An 18,379-nucleotide genomic window follows, 5' to 3' on the forward strand; every position below is an offset into this window, starting at 1 on the left:
GTTAGATGAACAAAGCTGGATACAAAAGGATATATTGTGATACCAAACTGTGAAAAAGAAAGCAAAACAAAACAAAAGGAAAACATATAAATGTTAACATTTTCTGTGTGGTAATTATAATTTTTTTTCTGTGTTTGCCAAAGTTCCAGAATTATAATGGAGCTAAAGGGACAAGAGGGCCTGAAAAAATTTAACTTGAGGTACAATAGTCCCTCCTTTTTTTTTTTTTAAGATTTGTTTGTTTATTTGAGAGGCTGAGAGAGAGAGAGAATCTTCTGTCCACTGGTTCACTCCCCAGATGTCTGCAATGGCCAGTGCCGGACCAGAGTAAAGCCAGGAGCCAGGAAGCTTCTTCCAGGGACCAAAGCACCTGGGCCATCTTCTGCTGCCTTTGCAGGAGCAGTAGCAGGGAGCTGGATTTGAAGTGCAGCAGCCCAGACTCAAACACCCAGCACCAGCCCTAGAAGTCCATCTTAGGGTAGAAATCTGTGAACATACGCTGTGAAGTTGAGGAGTAAATGTGATAGTCAGAGATTCAAGGTTGGAAGAATTCTAGATAATTTATAATTTTGCATACATAGCTCAGGAAAGAATTTTTGAAGCAGTTTATTACTTTTAGGAAGGACCCAATCTTGCATTTGTAAAGTACCTTTTCCCCCCTGAAAAGCTGGGACTGCTGAGGACATATCACACCTGGGTCTGAGGCATAGTGGAGACCTTCAGCCAGGCCTCATTTCCTCCTCTTTGAGTTCACAAACCATTTCTTCCTTTGGATGTAAGCCTTATACATTCAGAATAAAAGTTTAACTCTGGGGTTAGTCTGTCTGAATCTGCAGTCCAGAATGCAACAGGCTCACCCTTCAAGTCACTCTAGCTCTGCCATCCCGGCTTTCAGTTGCTCCTGAGGCCTGCAGAAACCAGCCCGGTCATCTGGTTACAGAGGGCCTGATTGGGCTGGCAGACAGCAGGACAGGAATGGCAAGTGGCAGGCACTTGGCAGATAACCCTGCAGGGCACTGGGCCAAGCAGCAGCTGTCACAATAGTGTAGTGATTGGGTTCATTTTCCAAAGCTCCGAGTTTTCCTTAGCAACAAAATGTAAACAATTCCCTCAGCTAATATTAGAGTCTGATAGTGTCTGCCTTTGATTTTCTTGTTCTGTTTCTCCTCTCGCCTTGTCCTTCACCCCTCTCCCGCAACACCAGCCCTGAAGTTTACATCTTGTATGTGGATGCCCTTTCTTTTCTTTTTTAGAAATGGCTAAAAATAGTTTTTCTCTACCAGAAGCTAAAATGGTCTCGCCCAACTAGCCCCTATTACATTGAAGTCTGTTCTGTCTGGTCAGGATCCTGTCAGCCCTGGCTGAGTCATACCTGCACACGTATCAACCTCCTTGAATCCCTTGAGGTCTTTGTGAGCCAGGTGGTTTTTCCTGTTAATGTGAAGCTGTCAGCAGATTAATTTGGCATCCTCTCTGGAATGTTAGAAATTTAAACCAAGTAATTAAACTCTGAGTCATGGTTTTTAAAAGTCATTGATTCATTCTCCTATCTCCAAGATGAAGGCAATTGTCAATTCAAAAAAGTACTCCAGAAAGAGATTCTACACACTCCCCTCGACTCCATTTTTGTTTTTTTGTTTGTCTGTTTGTTTTGTTTTGTTTTGTTTTTTTGAGAGAGAGGTCTTCCATCTGTTGGTTCACTCTCCAATTGGCTGCAACAGCCAGAGCTGTGCCAATCAGGAGCCTGGAGCTTCTTCCGGGTCTCCCATGTGGGTGCAGGGGCCCAAGGACTTGGGCCATCTTCTACTGCTTTCCCAGGCCATAGCAGAGAGCTAGATCGGAAGTGGAGCAGCTGGGACTCGAACCTGCACCTATATGGGATGCCGGCACCTCAGGCCAGGGTGGTTTTTTTTTTTTTTTTTTTTTTTTTTTCTTCAGGCAGAGTAGACAGAGAGAGAAAGGTCTTCCTTTACTGTTGGCTCACCCTCCAATGGCCGCTGCGGCCGGTGCACCACGCTGATCCGAAACCAGGAGCCAGGTGCCTCTCCTGTTCTCCCATGGGGTGTAGGGCCCAAGCACTTGGGCCATCCTCCACTGCACTCCCTGGCCACAGCAGAGAGCTGGACTGGAAGAGGGGCAACTGGGACAGAATCCGGTGCCCCAACTGGGACTAGAACCCGGAGTGCTGGTGCCGCAGGCAGAGGATTAGCCTAGTGAGCCGCAGCGCCGGCCAAGGCCAGGGTGTTAACCCACTGTGCCACAGCATCAACCCCTCCATTTTTGTTCAACATGAACATTTTCTTTATCTAAAAGTCTGCAGCTGTGCTGATCTACTGATCTAAATAGTCTTTGTCTTCTTAGAAGTATATATTGAACAGGAAGAGAGTGGCAGTCGAGACACTGTCTATCATATTGACATTTGGAGATTTCTTGGTTGCATGTGCAATTGGGACTATGGCGTGGACTCCTTACAACTGTGGGAGAGACAAAAGTGATGCTTTACTTGGGCCCCAGTCCTGAGGCAGCAGAATGACAGGAGTTTGTCCTGGCTGAAGACACTTCACAAGCAGAGCTGCCTTAGATGTGCTGTGTGTCTCTCTGCAGGTCTGTGCAGAGCACATCTGCTTGGATGATGTGAGGCTGTGTTGCTGCCCGAGGGATTAGACTACCTCAGGTCACTGTGCATGGTTGGACTCGGTAGGAAGCCCTATAGGATTGTTCTAGGGTTCCACTTCAGCGTCTTCTTTATTGTATGATTTGAGTGTAAGTCAGATTCCTTTCCGACCTGTTCCTCAACAGCAAAAGGAACATAACCTTGTGCACTTATTTGAGAATCAGAAATAATTCACAGGAAACACAAATGTCCCCAAGCATATCATATGGGGCTATTGTGAGGATCCAATGAAGCAGACTATTTGAAAATACTTTGCAAACTATAAGCAGTTTAGAGATCTAGCACATAACATGTATTTATGTCATTATCAGTAAAATGCTTGTTTGATTTTCATTAAGATTTGTTCATCGCTTCTCCAGAGCTTGTACATTTGGAAGTCAGCGCTATCCAAAAGGACTAAAGACTACTACCCTTTTAGAGTTGTTTAAATTTATACCACAGGAGTTTATATCTCAAGGCTGTAAGATTGTATTCTTTATTTAAGCCTACTGTTGGTTCACCCTCCAATGGCTGCTATGGCCGGCGTGTTGCGACCGGCACACCGTGCTGATTTGAAGCCAGGAGCCAGGTGCCTCTCCTGGTCTCCCATGCGGGTGCAGGGCCCAAGGACTTGGGCCATCCTCCACTGCACTCCCGGGCCACAGCAGAGAACTGGACTGGAAGAGGGGCAACTGGGACAGAATTCGGCACCCCGACCGGGACTAGAACCCGGTGTGCCGGCTTTTGAGTGTCTGCCTTTGATTTAGCGTTCTGTGTTTCCCAAAGTTCCAGAATTATAATGGGGCTAAAGGGACAAGAGGGCACGAAAAAATTTAACTTGAGGTACAATAGTCCCTCTTTTTTTTTTTGATTTGTTTATTTGAGAGGCGGAGAGAGAGAGAATCTTCTATCCACAGGCAAGCAGTTATATACACCAGCATACCTTAGTGTGATGTGTACTTTCTAAAGCCTGAAAGGAAAACCATCATGGTGATGTGGTGGCAGCTATGCGCAAATGCATTCCGATGCCTTTTCTTCCCTCATCCAGGGGTGTCCAAGAATCTAAGCAACAGCTAGTTAACTGAGTGTGATAATGGTAGCAGCTGACTCTTGTGGGAAAGTCTGAGCCTGGGCCTCCTACCCCAGGGATATTCTTTGTATTAAAACTATTAGTGGGGCTGGCTTGTGGTACAGCGGATTAAGTCACAGTTTGGGACACCCATATCCCATATTGGAGTCCCTGGGATTGAGTCCCATCTCTGCTTCCTGCTAAAGTGCACCCTGGGAGGCAGCAAATACTATCTGAAGCACTTGGTTCCCTGCCACTCGCATGGGAGACCTGAGTGGAGTTCTGGGCTCCTGACACTGGTCTGGCCCCGCCCTGGCTGTTGTGGGTATTTGGGGAGTGAACCAGTAGATGGAAGATCTCTGTCTATCTCTGTTTTTCTGTCTTTCTGATCAATGAAAATAAATAAGTCAGTTTTTTTAAATCAAATAGCTCTAGTATTTCTCTCCCAGAGATTCCTTTCTGCCTAAGTTAGTGAGGCCAGTTTCTATTGTTTTGCAACCAGGTAGACTCCATACTGTGCAAAGTTGATATGAGGGTGAGCATTTTTCACATTTCAGCATCCCTGTGATCAGATCACTACTAGTTGGCATTGGGGAATCCTGTACATGGGAATTTGGTCACAGATGTTTATATGGTTACTTCTCCTGAATCATGTGCATCGCTGGTCCTCCATGTGTGTAGATAAGTTTGTCTAAAAGATCTTCCAATAAAAGATCTCATCACTTAAAGTAAGTGATGAGAAAGTGTATGTGGTAAGTGTATGTGGTAATTGGCACCGCTTTTACTTTCTTTTTTTTATTTTTTATTTTTTTATTTTTGACAGGCAGAGTGGACAGTGAGAGAGAGAGACAGAGAGAAAGGTCTTCCTTTTTTTTTTGCTGTTGGTTCACCCTCCAATGGCCTCCGCGGCCGGTGCACACCGCGCTGATCCGATGGCAGGAGCCAGGTGCTTCTCCTGGTCTCCCATGGGGTGCAGGGCCCAAGCACTTGGGCCATCCTCCACTGCACTCCCGGGCCACAGCAGAGAGCTGGCCTGGAAGAGGGGCAACTGGGACAGAATCCGGCACCCTGACCGGGACTAGAACCCGGTGTGCCGGCGCCGCAAGGCGGGGGATTAGCCTAGTGAGCCGCGGCGCCGGCCTTCGCTTTTACTTTCTTAGTGGTAAATAAAGCAGCAGTGCCTCTTGCATCTGATGCTGTTTTAGGTAGGACACAACATGCTACTGTCTGGCCTGTGAGAATGATGTTGTCCGTCTGTATTAAAGGCATGAAGTGGAACGTGAGTGCATTTATGTTTCTGCTGAGGATGATGAAAGTGCTTTTAAATACATAATGATGATGATTGCATAACTCTGAGGTTGTACGAAGAACCATTGGTTGATATACTGTGTGGGTATGTGAATTATAACTGAGTAAAGCTGTTTAATAATAATGTTAGTACCTGTTAGCTCCTCTGAACAGTTCTGGGAAAGAGGACCTGGTTGATGTCTGCTAAGAATTAATACAATTAAATTTAGGGCCTTGATTTTAAAAGTTTATCATCTTTCTCTTCATACTTTTGTTGCCAAACACAGCTGTTGCAACACCATCTGACTTCACTCTCCAGAGACAAGGGCACTGTCCTGCAGTTCCTTAGCACACCACTTCTCAGTTCCTCCCTCTGGGGACACCGCATTTAGAAGAAAGGACACGGGGGCAGGTCAGTTGTGTCAGTGGGTTAGGCTGCACTTGCAATGCCCGTATCCCATTATCAGAGTGCCTGTTCAAATCCCACTACTGCACTTCCAATCCACCTTTCTGCTAGTGCATCCTGGAGGAACAGGTGATGATTCAAGTGCTTGGACCCCTATCGTGTGAGTGTTTGGATGGAATCTCTGGCCCCTGGCTTTGACCTGGCCCAGCCCTAGCATTTGGGAGTAAACCACTGGATAGAGGATATCCCTCTCTGTCATTATTCCTTTCAAGTATGTGAAAATAAACAAACACTTAAAAAAAAAAAAAAAAAAAGACAAGAATCCATTCCCCAGCACAGCAGTACCTGGTGGTTCTGTCATAGTTCCCAAGCACTTGAGTGAGAGAGCAGTCATCTGACACCTGCTACTCAAAGCTCTTATCAGCCATGTTTTTACAGTTAATCTCTTTCTGATAAAGTAGTTCTTTTTTCAGAGCTGTATGTTGGTGACATGTAGGAGGGACCAAACTTTTGTACTCACCCAACCCTCTTCTCTCCTACCAGTTGATTTTTCCATACTAAAAAAAGACAGTTGCTTGTAACAGTCCCATAAAATGTGCTTTGGTGTTTACTAGGGAAGGGCAGCCAGAGGAGTGGCCATCCGTTTGTTGGCTTTCTGGGAAGGCTGTTGCACAGGTGAATGGCAAGGCGTGTCTGACATTGTTTGACCTCAACTGAAATGATTTCATCTGGCAGTTGAGGGCCTTGCCTTTCCTGGTTTTATGGAAATCAGAAGCACAGGGAGCCAATCTGTGTGTTCTGGAATGTTGAGGCGAGCCTCTGCCACAGTGCATGGGCACTTTCAGTGTTGGGACCAACCCAAGTGTGGGGAGCTGAGACATCAGCAAGTGCTGGACATGGAGTGGCTGAACTAGCAGGTAAAAGTTCTTTGCTTGACAGCCTTGCTGTCCTAGATATGTGTTTCTACTCTGTCCTCCTAGTGGTTGTTTGGGAAGCTGACTCGGTTGTATGCATTGTTTTGTTGGTATGATTGGGGGAGGGGGCAAGGCAGGTAGTAAGAATATGACAATGTTCAGGGTAACCAGTTGGCAGCTGCTTCTGTATTTCTTCATATTCCTAATGAATTTAAACATATGCAAGAGATTAGGGTAGCAGAAAACAATTAAAAATTTTAGTAAGTGGCCGGCGCCGCGGCTCACTAGGCTAATCCTCCGCCTAGCGGCGCCGGCACACCGGGTTCTAGTCCCGGTCGGGGCGCCGGATTCTGTCCCGGTTGCCCCTCTTCCAGGCCAGCCCTCTGCGGTGGCCAGGGAGTGCAGTGGAGGATGGCCCAGGTGCTTGGGCCCTGCACCCCATGGGAGACCAGGAAAAGCACCTAGCTCCTGGCTCCTGCCATCGGATCGGCGCGGTGTGCCGGCCGGCCGCGGCGGCCATTGGAGGGTGAACCAACGGCAAAGGAAGACCTTTCTCTCTGTCTCTCTCTCTCACTGTCCACTCTGCCTGTCAAAAAAAAAAAAAAAAAAAAAAAAAAAAAAATTTTAGTAAGTGTGAACATTCTTCTTTCATGATAAGAGGAACCTGGTATTGATGCTGTCAGTCCTAAGATGGATGATATTAACACACAGGTGGTGTCTATATTATTTTATATCTTGAATATCATATAATATGTACTTTATGTAAAACAAAAATAATCAGGTATTTACCCATTTCAGAGAAAAGCTGGTTTAGGTAGATGAAGAGCAGATTGCAAATTGAGTTGGCCTTTAAACAGGAAATTATGCGATGAAGAGACTAGTTCAATGGGGTCTGGATGAAACTGTTAGCTACATACTGTGCAATCAGATTAGATCTTAATGAAAGTAAATGCTTTTCCATATATATAAGATGAGAAGTTCCCTAAACGCTCTTGTATGCTCAGAGGACCCATTTCTGGACATGGAGTCAGGCAGTGCAGCAGCTCCTGCCGATGGTCAGTCATTCCGGTCCTATGTAGTCACGACTCATCAAAATCTTTGGACTCAACACATCGAGTTCTGGTAGCCCTCTTGCTCTCCCTAGCCCTTTCTTTCTCCTCTTCTTCCTGTAGTTTGTGTCTTTGGTCATTGCATCATTTTAGCCAAGCAGGAAGCTTGTACATTTCCTGGATGCGTTTTACTTCTTCCTTTGTCCTTGAGGACCCTTCTTCCTGGAGTAGTTTTTCTCACTTCTCTGCTTAGTAACACCCTAATCATACTCTAAGCACTCCTGCAGATTGAACTCCACTGTTAACTACTTCTGTTCCCCCAGCCCAGGCCAAAACTGGTTTGCTGTCATCAGAGTCATTTTGTGGCCCTGCTCTTAGGACTGGTTTAACTAATTAAATCGTATTTTGTTGCTCTTAATGATTACATGGTGAGCTTCTTACAAGTACTTTTTTCTTGGATGCTCTTCCCATCACAGAGTCTAACACATAGTGGGTACCAGGTATACGTTTAATGAATAGATTGTTTCTCAAATGAAGATATTATGTAGTAATCCTCTTTTTCCATAAGGTGGCAGCAGAGGAGTGTCAGTTGATACCCAGTTTATAGTTGTGTGTAAAGTTCCCAAGACCGTGTTTTGTGTTTACATCAGTTTAAGTGTTTTCACATAGGAAGTATAGATGTCTTCTGGCACAGGGAGGCCCTTTGTGCCCTGCCACTGTGGTGCTTCCTCACACAAGAGCAACAAACAAGATAGAAAAGCTCCCCGAGTTGCCAGGCAGTGTGCCTAGTTTACTCTTCAACTAAACACACAAGGCAAGTCATTTAACTTCTCTAGTCTCGGTCTCTTAATCGGTTGAGTTGGAGAGTTAGGAGATCTCTAGCCAATATTACATTCTAAAATCATAGGGTTCTAAGTCTTCAATGACTGACTGACTGTTAACGTGCTCAGTATTGTGCTAAGAAGTGTGGGTTTAATTTACCCTAGGTTATGCCTTCAAGATTGAGGACATCAAATATACACATAGTAAATCATAAGTATCTAATACATAATAGGTCCTTGAGTACAAAATTGTGTGCAAGTAGGTATGACTGTGTTAGGAATTCAGAGAAGAAGGTGAATAGTGTAGGGTGGAATGTTTGGAAAGATTTTCCTGGAGCCAGTGAGGTAGAATTTGAGTTGGGTTTTGAGAGTATGAAAGGTTTAAGTGGGATAAGAAAAGGTGTTTTGGGAAGATTGTTATCTGCCTGGCGCCCTGCTAGATGTACTTGTGAAATAAGAAAATCAGGACTCAGCTAGATTAAGGAACCTGCCCACGGTCACAGAACTAGAAATAAAAAGGCCAAGAGTCAAAGCCATGTCTTCTAGATTTCAAGGCCCATTCTTGTTCTTCCTCACCACCAACCATTTGCATCCAAGGTGTCAGTCTTACTTGGACCATTCTATACGATGAGCTTGGTGATATTACCACAGTGGTTAGAATCTCCTGATATTTCTTTAAAGGGGAGGTAGAACTTCCAAGAAATGAGTGTTTGTCTTAGAAAAGACTACTTCTAAAAGTAAAGCAAGTTGAAACTTTGTATCCTCTCTGAAATTTAAATAAAAAATATGAAATTTTAAAAAAGATTTATTTATTTTATTTGAAAGTCAGAGAGGTAAGGGAGGAAGAGATCTTCTATCTGCTGGTTCACTCCCCAGATGGCTACAATGGCCAGGGTTGGACTAGGCCAAAGCCAGGAGCTTCTTTCAGGTCTCCTACATGGCTGGCAGGGGCTCAAACACTTGGACTATCTTCCTCTGCTTTTCCCAGGCCATTAGCAGGGAGTTGGATGGGCAGTGGAGCAGCCAGGACATGAACTGACGCCCAGTGTCACAAGCGACGGCTTTACCTGCTACGCCACAATGCCAGCCCCAAGGAAAATATGAACATTTTGTAAACCAAATGAGAAGCTATCTTATAGGTCACCTGGCTTGTCCACAGCTGGGTGAGGATGCTAGGGAAATTTATCTTTGGGAAAGTCCCCAACCTTGGACAGGCATGTTTGTATTTTAAGAAGTATTGGAAAATTGAATTGAATGATGATTCTGATTCTTCTTGAAACAGATTTTTCTTTCTCTTCCTGAGAGAGTCACCTTGGCTGGTGTACTGACCCAGCTCTTTCATTTGTTTCCTCTGAGGGAGTCTTAGTCTTCTCATCTGAGAAAGGGAGCAGTCTCATTGTACTTGTGCTGGAAATGGCTCACTGATCATTGACATGTAAATGAAACATGGAATAGTAGCCCAAGGATGCCTGGAACAAAGTCTTCACAATTAAGCTGACAGCGTTCGAAAGAAAGGACATTTGGCCCACATGATTAATAAATACTGGGAAGCAAAACTGCAAGCTTAGCTGTATTGATGACAGAGATGTACCTGTGCAAAGATTCCATTTGTCCTTGAGAGGTGCTTGTCTTCCTGTCTCAGAAGAACTCACCTCTGGCCCTGCTCTGCCCCCTGGGGTTACCATATCTTGCTCTTCCCTCTACTGTTAGTCTTGAAAAAGTCCTCTAATTTCACTTTATCTGCGTCCTGACTTCCTGTTCCTTTGACACATGAAAGCAGAAGCTCTGCCCGCCTGCCACGCTAGGGCAGCTGCTCTGACGGAGGAAGGGCTCCGAGTTAGCTGGGAGGCTCCTCCGTCACCTCGCCTTTCACCCGCGTGCTCGGCTGCGCTTCCATGCTGACTGCAGCCTTCGCGAGCTTTGTCCTGCCCCGACCTCTGATACTGTTCTTTCCATGCTCATTCGTCTTCTCTGACTGCCGTCTCTTTGTGTCCTTTTTCGCCCTTTTCCTGGGAAAACACCTTAGATATTCGTGTGTTCCTCAGGCTGCCTTTCTCTTCCCGAGGCTCTCCCTAGCTGACTTATTCCCTCCAGGTTCCACCTCCACCCCAGGCTTCTGTGCTCAGCTTCTGAGTGCTGTGGGAGAGGCGCCTGGCTCTTCCCCCATTTCTCCATCTGTTTAAAGTAGTGTTACAGGGATGGATTTCTTTCAGGGTTCTCAAGTCCTCTTTTTTTTTTTTTTAAGATTTATTTTATTTATTTGAGAGGGAGAGAGGTCTTTCATCCACTGGTTCACGAGGCTGCAGGGGCCCAAGGACTTGGGTCATCTTCTGCTTTCCCAGGCCATAGCAGAGAGCTAGATCGGAAGTGGAGCAGCCGGGACTCGAATCGGTACCCATATGGGAAGCTGGCGCTTCAGGCCAGGGCTTTAACCTGCTGCACCACAGCACCGAAGTTAAAGGTTTTTAACATTAACTTTAATGTTATCCAACTGGAGTCACTGTGCACTTACTCCTCATGTAGGATCTCTGTCCTTAATGTGCTGTACATTGAGATTTAATGCTATAATGAGTACTCAAACAGTATTTTTCACTTTGTGTTTCTATGTGGGTGCAAACTGTTGAAATCTTTACTTAATGTATACTAAACTGATCTTCTGTATATATAGAAAATTGAAAATGAATCTTGATATGAATGGAAGGGGAGAGAGAGCGGGAAAGGGGAGGGTTGCAGGTGGGAGGGAAGTCATTGGGGGGGGGAGCCAATGTAATCCATAAGCTGTACTTTGGAAATCTATATTCATTAAATAAAAGTTAAAAAAAAACTTTAATGTTATCAAAGTATCACAATAAGCATAGTTTAAGTAGAATGTAAACATTATGCATACTCGTACCACCTTGACAATATAACCACTAACATGTTTGTGTATTCTATTTATTTTGAAATTGTGTTATATATGGTTTTTTCCTTTAAACATTATTGTATCTTACACCCTATTTGCCCATATCCTGGCTTGATCAAATATTGTATTTTGCCACATTTGCTGCAACATACAATCTTAAAAGTACCTTGTAAAGTCCCTGTTTCTCCATTCCTATCCTAGACTCTTTATCTAGAAATCTCCCTATCTTGGATTTGGTACTCATTAGTCTCAAATTTTTCATTATTCTTATTATTTCTTTACGTACAAGTACATAATTCTTTTATATGTTTTTATACTTTATATAAAATGGGTCATTTTGTACATATCATCCTGAAATTTACTGCTTTTACTCATCATTTTGTTCATTTAGATGCTTATTAGCATTTTAGTGCTAGTTCTTAGTACTAAACTTATGAGACCAGTTTGTGATTATACCATAGTTTGTTTTGGGTTTTGTTCCTCTGCTGATGGACATGTGGGCCTTTTGTGTGTGACTTCTACTAATGCTGCTGAGATCGTTCTTGTTCTTATTTCTTTATAAACATGTGAAATAGGGGCTGGTGCCGTGGCTCACTTGGTTAACCCTCTGCCTGCAGTGCCGGCATTTCTTATGGGTGCCGGGTTCTAGACCCGGCTGCTCCTCTTCCAGGCCAGCTCTCTGCTGTGGCCCAGGAGTGCAGTGGAGGATGGCCCAAGTGCTTGGGCCCCTGCACCCACATGGGAGACCAGGAAGAAGCACCTGGCTCCTGCCTTCGGATCGGCACAGCTCGCCAGCCATAGCGGCCATTTGGGGGGTGAACCAATGGAAGGAAGACCTTTCTCTCTGTCTGTCTCTCTCACTGTCTAATTCTATCTGTCAAATAAATAATAACAAATGTGAAATAGTGTCTAAGGTGCTTATTTCCAAATGCAATTTCTGGATCTAAAGGTTGAGTGTGTCTTTATCACAGAATGCCTGATTATTCTCCTGCTTATATTCTCGCCAGAAATATCTGAGAATGTCTAGTTATTTATAATTAGGTTGTACTTAAAATGTTATTGTGTTTTTATTTTTGCCAATCTAGGGAGGATTAAGTAGTTTCTCTTTGTTTTAATTTATATTTCTTTATTGACAGTGAAGTGACATTTTTCTCTTCATGTTTTTAGATTTTTCTGCTTTCCTTTTTTTCTAAGTTCTCTGTATATTTTATTAAGTTGTTGTTATTAGGTCATTGTATTTTGTTAAAATTGGTATATGTTCCTTATATATTCCAGCTATGAATATTTTGCAAGTTATGTATTTGTATTACTTTTAATGTCCTTATAATATTTTATATATGGATATTCCATAATTTATTTAACCATTTGTTCTGGTGTTTGAGATTTGGATTGTTCCTGTTGGCTTTCTTGTCTTTCTTTTAAAAAATTATTTATTTATTTTATTTGAAAGCCAGAGTTATAGAAGGCAGGAAAGACAGATCTTCCATCCACTGATTCACTCCCCAAATGGCCGCAATGGCCAGGGCTGGGCCAGGCAAAAGTCAGGAGCCAGGAGCTTCATCTGGATCTCCATGTAGGTGCAGGGGCCCAGGGACTTAGGCCAATCTCCACTGCCTTCCCAGGCACGTTGGCAAGGAGCTCAGTTGGAAGTGGAGCAGCCAGAACTCGAACTGGCATCCATATGGGATGCCAGCATTGCAGGCAGCAGCTTAAGCCTTAATGCCAGCCCAGAATTTTCTTATTTAAGACAAGAAATGTTGGTGCTGTTGAATTTGTCCTGGTCTGTTTTGTTGTCAGTGATCAATATTTGAGACAGTTGGCCAGGTCCAGCTGGTATAGCCTGTGGGTGTGAAGTAAAGCAGCTCTGATTGGCCTTGTTGGAACATGAAGCTGCCATTCTCGGCATCAGTAACACCTGCTCTAACCAAGGAACTAACTATAAAGTGACCTACATAAGTAGAGCACTGGGATTTGTGAAAGTGGCTTTGGCACTTGAGGCTGGCATGTTTTTAATAGAACAAATGTTCAGAGGGAAAAAATTCAGGACCATCTAGTTTTTATTTATTTATCTAAGGTAGGTCACGGAAACACCAGATTTGCATTGTCTGTACAGCAAGAGGAGTTCTTTGAGCCCTAGTGTGGTGACTGGGAAACAGAAGGGCTAGATAGTAAATAGTTTATGCTTTTCAGGCCAATTGGTTTGTGTTGCAGCTGCTGAACTCTGCACTGTAGCATGATAAGCAGAGGTGCCCAGTCTTACCCATCACTCATGTATTATCTTTTACTCCTTTGGCACTGTAGGACCCACAAAACCTAAAGGATTTACCATCTAGCCTCTGCAGGAAAAATGTGCTGACCCTAATGCCTGCAAACTCAGCACTGTTGAATGTTGGGTCAGGTAATTCTTTGTTGTTGCCCTCTATAGGGGCAAACTTGTACCCTGTTGAGAACTACTGGTCCAGAGGATTCAGGGAATGCTTAAATTGGCTGAGGGAAAATCCCTCTCTTTCTCTCTTTTTTTTTTTTTTCTTTTGGACAGGCAGAGTGGACAGTGAGAGAGAGAGACAGAAAGGTCTTCCTTTACCATTGGTTTACCCCACAATGGCCACTGCGGCCAGCGCACCGCGCTGATCCGAAGCCAGGAGCCAGGTGCTTATCCTGGTCTCCCATGTGGGTGCAGGGCCCAAGGATGTGGGCCATCCTCCACTGCACTCCCGGAACACAGCAGAGAGCTGGCCTGGAAGAGGGGCAACCGGGAAAGAATCCGGCGCCCTGACTGGGACTAGAACCCAGGGTGCCGGCGCCGCAGGCAGAGGATTAGCCTATTGAGCCACAGCGCTGGCCTCTCTTTCTCTTTTTATCTTGAATTATTCCACTTACTGGAGTGGTGGCTGTGGTTCCTTGCCTAAGCTTTAGCTCTGATTGCAGTGTTGATTTAGAGAGGCAAAGAGACCAAAATGACACATGAGCATTTGAATGCAGTTTTCCTAACCTATGACATCAGATTCTGTCTCAATATATGACACATTAGATGCAGACATTTTTCTGGTCTGTTGCTACCTTATCAAATTGAGCAGTACTTACCGTCTCCCTCTATCTACGTTTTACCCACTGATAGGGGATCTGAAGTTCCCCTACATTTCTGTCTGTCGTGTGGTTTTATTTGTGTCTTCAGCACTGTTGGCGTTTGCCGGCTGGCCGGGCCTGAGCTTCAAGTGAAGCCATATTTACAGCTCACTTGGGTGAATGCAGCAACTAGGATAGCCCAAGGACAAATGAAATAGATCCAGAATGAGGGTGCTGCATCCCTCCTGCCGTATCTTCTACGTGAGGAAGAATTCCTCCCTCCCTGTCTACAAAGGAGATGTCATATTGATTGGTTTGATACAGTGTATAAAATATGCATCAAGTGGAATGGTATTTTGGGAGCTATCAGCAGCACTGGCTCTTCCAAGCCCCTAGATTTTGCCTTCCTCCTCTTTTCCCCTCCCCTTATTTCTCCTCCTCCTCTTTCCTAGTAGCAGCTTCTTAGCAAATTACAGGCTTTGCCTCTGGCTTGCTAGATAGCAGTGGCAGTGCAAGCCTTTTCTAGTTTCCAAGGGAGACCGGGTGCTGAGACTGCAGTCTTTCCCAGCAGCCACTTACCTTTCTTGCTATTCGTCTCCACGCATCTCTTGACCTTCATTCTGCTATGCAGGCCTGCACAAGGAGGTAATGGTCTGTTTTCTTGGAACTCTGTTTGTCAAAGGGGCCAGAGGGAGTGTGGGGTGGTTTGGGTTAAGGCATATGGGAACAGCAGTGTCAGTGCTGCAGTTGGTTGCTCTAAAGCATGCTGTATCTGTAGCTTATTCCTATTTGCTGTACCTATAAATAGCTTGAATATAGCGCCCAGCACTACCTGATAAACCATAAAGTACCATGAAGTTAAGTTTACTGTAATGTTGCCTGTGGGGAACATACCAGAAAAGCATGAACTTTGAGAAGAAAAATGAACTCATTTGCTTTTAAACTTAGCTAGCTTACAAACTTCATTCATAGCAAAATTCTGCTAGCTTTGTGTTCTATGATTTGGATATGGTTTTCAGGTTTAAGGAGAGGGCTTGACAGTAAGATCTCTTAATTGGATTTGAAGGACATCTAGAGCTAAGCAGTCCAGCACAGTAGCCAGTAGTCATGTATGACTGCTTTAATTAAAATCAAATACAAATAAAAACTCCTCAGGCTCACTAGCCACACTGTAAGTGACCCACAGCCACATGTGACCACAGGTTCCTGTATTAGACTGTGGCAAGTATACATTTCCACTATCATACAAAGTTCTGTTGAATAATACCAATGAAAGTGACCTGTGGTATACAGGAAATTGAATGCAGTCAGCCTTTTATATCCACAGATTCTTTTTTCTCTTTAAGATTTTTATTTATTTATTTGAAAGGTAGAGTTAAAGATAGAGAGAGGGAGAGATGGAGAGAAAGATCTTCCGTCTGCTGGTTCACTCCCCAAATGGCTGCAACGACCAGAGCTGGGCTGATCCAAAGCCAAGAGCCAGAAATTTCTTCCAGGTCTCCCATGCAGGTGCAGGGGCTCAAGTACTTGGGTCATCATCCACTGCTTTCCCAGGCCACAGCAGAGAGCTTTATCAGAACAGGAGCAGCTGGGACCTGAATGGACACCCATATGGGATGCCAGCACCACAGGCAGAAGCTTAGCCTACTAAGCCACAGCAATGGCCCTCACAAATTTTTTTTCAAAAAAAAATTTTATTTGAGGCCGGTGCTGCGTCGTAGCGGGTAAAGCTGCCTCCAGTGCCAGCATCGCTTATGGGCGCCGGTTTGAGTCCCGACTGCTCCACTCTGATCCAGCTCTCTGCTATGGCCTGGGAAGGCAGTGGAGGATGGCCCCAATGCTTGAGCTCCTGCACCCATGTGAGAGATCGGGAAGAGGCTCCAGGCTCCTGGCTTTGGATCAGCGCAGCTCCAGCCTTTGTGGGCAGTTGGGCAGTGAACCAGCAGATGGAAGATTTCTCTCTCTCTCTCTCTCTCTCTCTCTCTCTCTCTCTCTCTCTGTAATTCTGACTTTCAAATAAATAAATAAATCTTTTTTAAAAATTTATTTGACAGAGAGAGAGATATATTGATATTCCATCTACTGGTTCACTCCCCAAATGACTGAAATGGCTGAGGATGTGCTAGGCTGAAGCCTGGACACTGGAACTCCACCTGGGTCTCCCCATGGTTAGCAGTTGATGGCTCAAGTACTGAGTCCCAGCCACTGATGTGGATGACCCAGATGGAGTTCCTGGCCCTGGCTTTGGCCTGGCCCAGGCCCAGCTGCTGTGGGCATTTGGGGGGTGAATCAGCAGGTGGAAGATACCTCTGGTTCTTTTTCTCTCTAATGTTCTGATTTTCAAATAAATAAAACCAAATGAACATTTCCTAAAGAGAACAAAAAGATCCTGGGAGCAAAAAAGTGTGAGAACTACTGTTACAGACTTTAAAATGAACAGTTTTATGCCACTACATGTAATAATATAGATAAAATAAAAAACTCCGTGAAAAACAAATGTTACCAAAGCCAATAAGCCTACGTATATTCAACAGTTGAGCCTTTTATTTAAAGCCTTACTGCAAAGAACACTCTAAACCCTGATGAATTTTATTGGTGAACTCTCCCAATCATTTAAGGAAGAAAAAATGCAGATCTGACACAAATTCTTGCAGACAGGAGACAAGTAGACAGCATTTCCCAGCTTCCATAACCATGATTCACAAAATCGTCAGCAATACTAGAAGAAGGGAAAATCACAGGTCAATCACAGACATAGATGTGGAGATCCTAGAGCAAATGATAGCGCATCCGTATAAAAGTGCATCGACCAAGTTGGGTCTTAAAAAATTCGTTGTATCATTCAAAAATTATTCAGTGAGATTCACCATATTAACAGAGAAAGGTAAGAACCTCAATAAATGGGGAAGAAAAGCATGTGATAAAACTCAACATACTCTAATGATTAAACAGTAACTACAGCAACAAGACCCTCTTAGCCTGCTTTCTATAGGTTTGGAAGAGAATTACTTTAATGAATAGAATCTACAGAAATCTTAGAACAGTCATTTTGATTTTTTAAAAAAGATGTATTTATTTGAATTATAGAAAGAGATTGAAATCTTCCATAAGCTGGTTCACTCCCCAAATGGCCACAGTGGCTAGGGCTGAGCCAGAGTGAAGCCAGAAGCCAAGAACTTCTTCCAGGCCTCCCATGTGGGTAGCAAGGGCCCAAGCACGTGGGCCATCTTCTGATGCTTTTCCCAGGCCATTAGTAAGGAGCTGGATTGGAAGTGGAGCAGTAGGGACACAAACTGACGCCCATATGGGATGCCAGCATTGCATGTAGTGGCTTTACTCACTTTACCACAACGCTGGCCTCAGAAGTCACTCTTTTTTTTTTTTTTTTTTTAAAGATTTGTTTGTTTACTTGAAAGTCAGACTTACAGAGAGGCAGAAGGAGAGAGAGAGATATCTTCCATCTGCTGATTCACTCCTCAAATGGTCACAACAGCCAGAGCTGTGCCAATCTGAAGCCAGGGGCCAGGAGCTTCTTCTGGGTCTCCCATGTGGGTGCAGGGGCCCAAGGACTTGGCTCATCTTCCACTGCTTTCCCAGGCCATAGAGGGCTGGATTGGAAGTGGAGCAGCCAGGACTCAGACCAGCACCCAAATGGGATGCTGGCACTGCAGGCAGTGGCTTCACCCACTACACCACAGTGCCAGCCCCCAGACCAATCACTCTTAATAATGAAGCACTGCAAGTCTTTTCTCTGAAGGCAGGAACAGAACATGAATGTCTGTCATGGCTCCTGTTCAATGTGTCCTCGAGGTTCTAGCCAGAGCATTAAGGCAAGAAAAGAAATCATTGTTATAATAATAGAGAAAGAAGAATAAAATCCTTATTTTTCTGATGACATGATTCTCCATGAGCATAATACAAATAATATCTTGAGTTCTATAACTTTTATTCGTAGCTGATAGCCTCCCTGCCATTTTTACTCTCTCTGCAGGTCCTATCTGACCCCTGTACGAGATGAAGAAGCAGAGTCTTTGCGGAAAGCACGCTCCAGACAAGCTCGGCAGACACGAAGGTCTACTCAAGTGAGTGGCTTTCTGTAGTGTCATTTCTCTTAGGAGTACAATGAAAAAATATTAAAATGAGTACCTTATTCCAGCCACTGCACTAACTGTGTTGAATATTATACTACCTAGGGTCTTCCCACTCTCAACT

General features: G+C 44.3%; 1 protein-coding gene across 12 annotated transcripts in view; it reads left to right on the plus strand.

The window, feature by feature from the left end:
- The window catches only part of PPP1R12B (protein phosphatase 1 regulatory subunit 12B), a 214,731-nt gene that overhangs the window by 101,190 nt on the left and 95,162 nt on the right, over positions 1 to 18,379 (plus strand). For 11 of the 12 annotated variants that reach the window (XR_011381338.2, XM_008268574.5, XM_008268576.5 and 8 more), the window contains one exon: positions 18,159 to 18,249. Coding sequence is in view for 9 of the 12 variants with exons in the window: in XM_008268574.5 (XP_008266796.3) it covers positions 18,159 to 18,249 (91 nt within the window). In the remaining 3 variants the exon portion in view is untranslated. Of the gene's footprint in view, positions 1 to 6,194; positions 6,333 to 18,158; positions 18,250 to 18,379 lie in introns of those variants that run through there. The other variant, XM_070055091.2, reaches the window with a different exon arrangement.

Source organism: Oryctolagus cuniculus, chromosome 13, assembly GCF_051225735.1.
Source record: "Oryctolagus cuniculus isolate XC-2025 breed Fujian yellow rabbit chromosome 13, ASM5122573v1, whole genome shotgun sequence".
NCBI lineage: Eukaryota > Metazoa > Chordata > Mammalia > Lagomorpha > Leporidae > Oryctolagus > Oryctolagus cuniculus.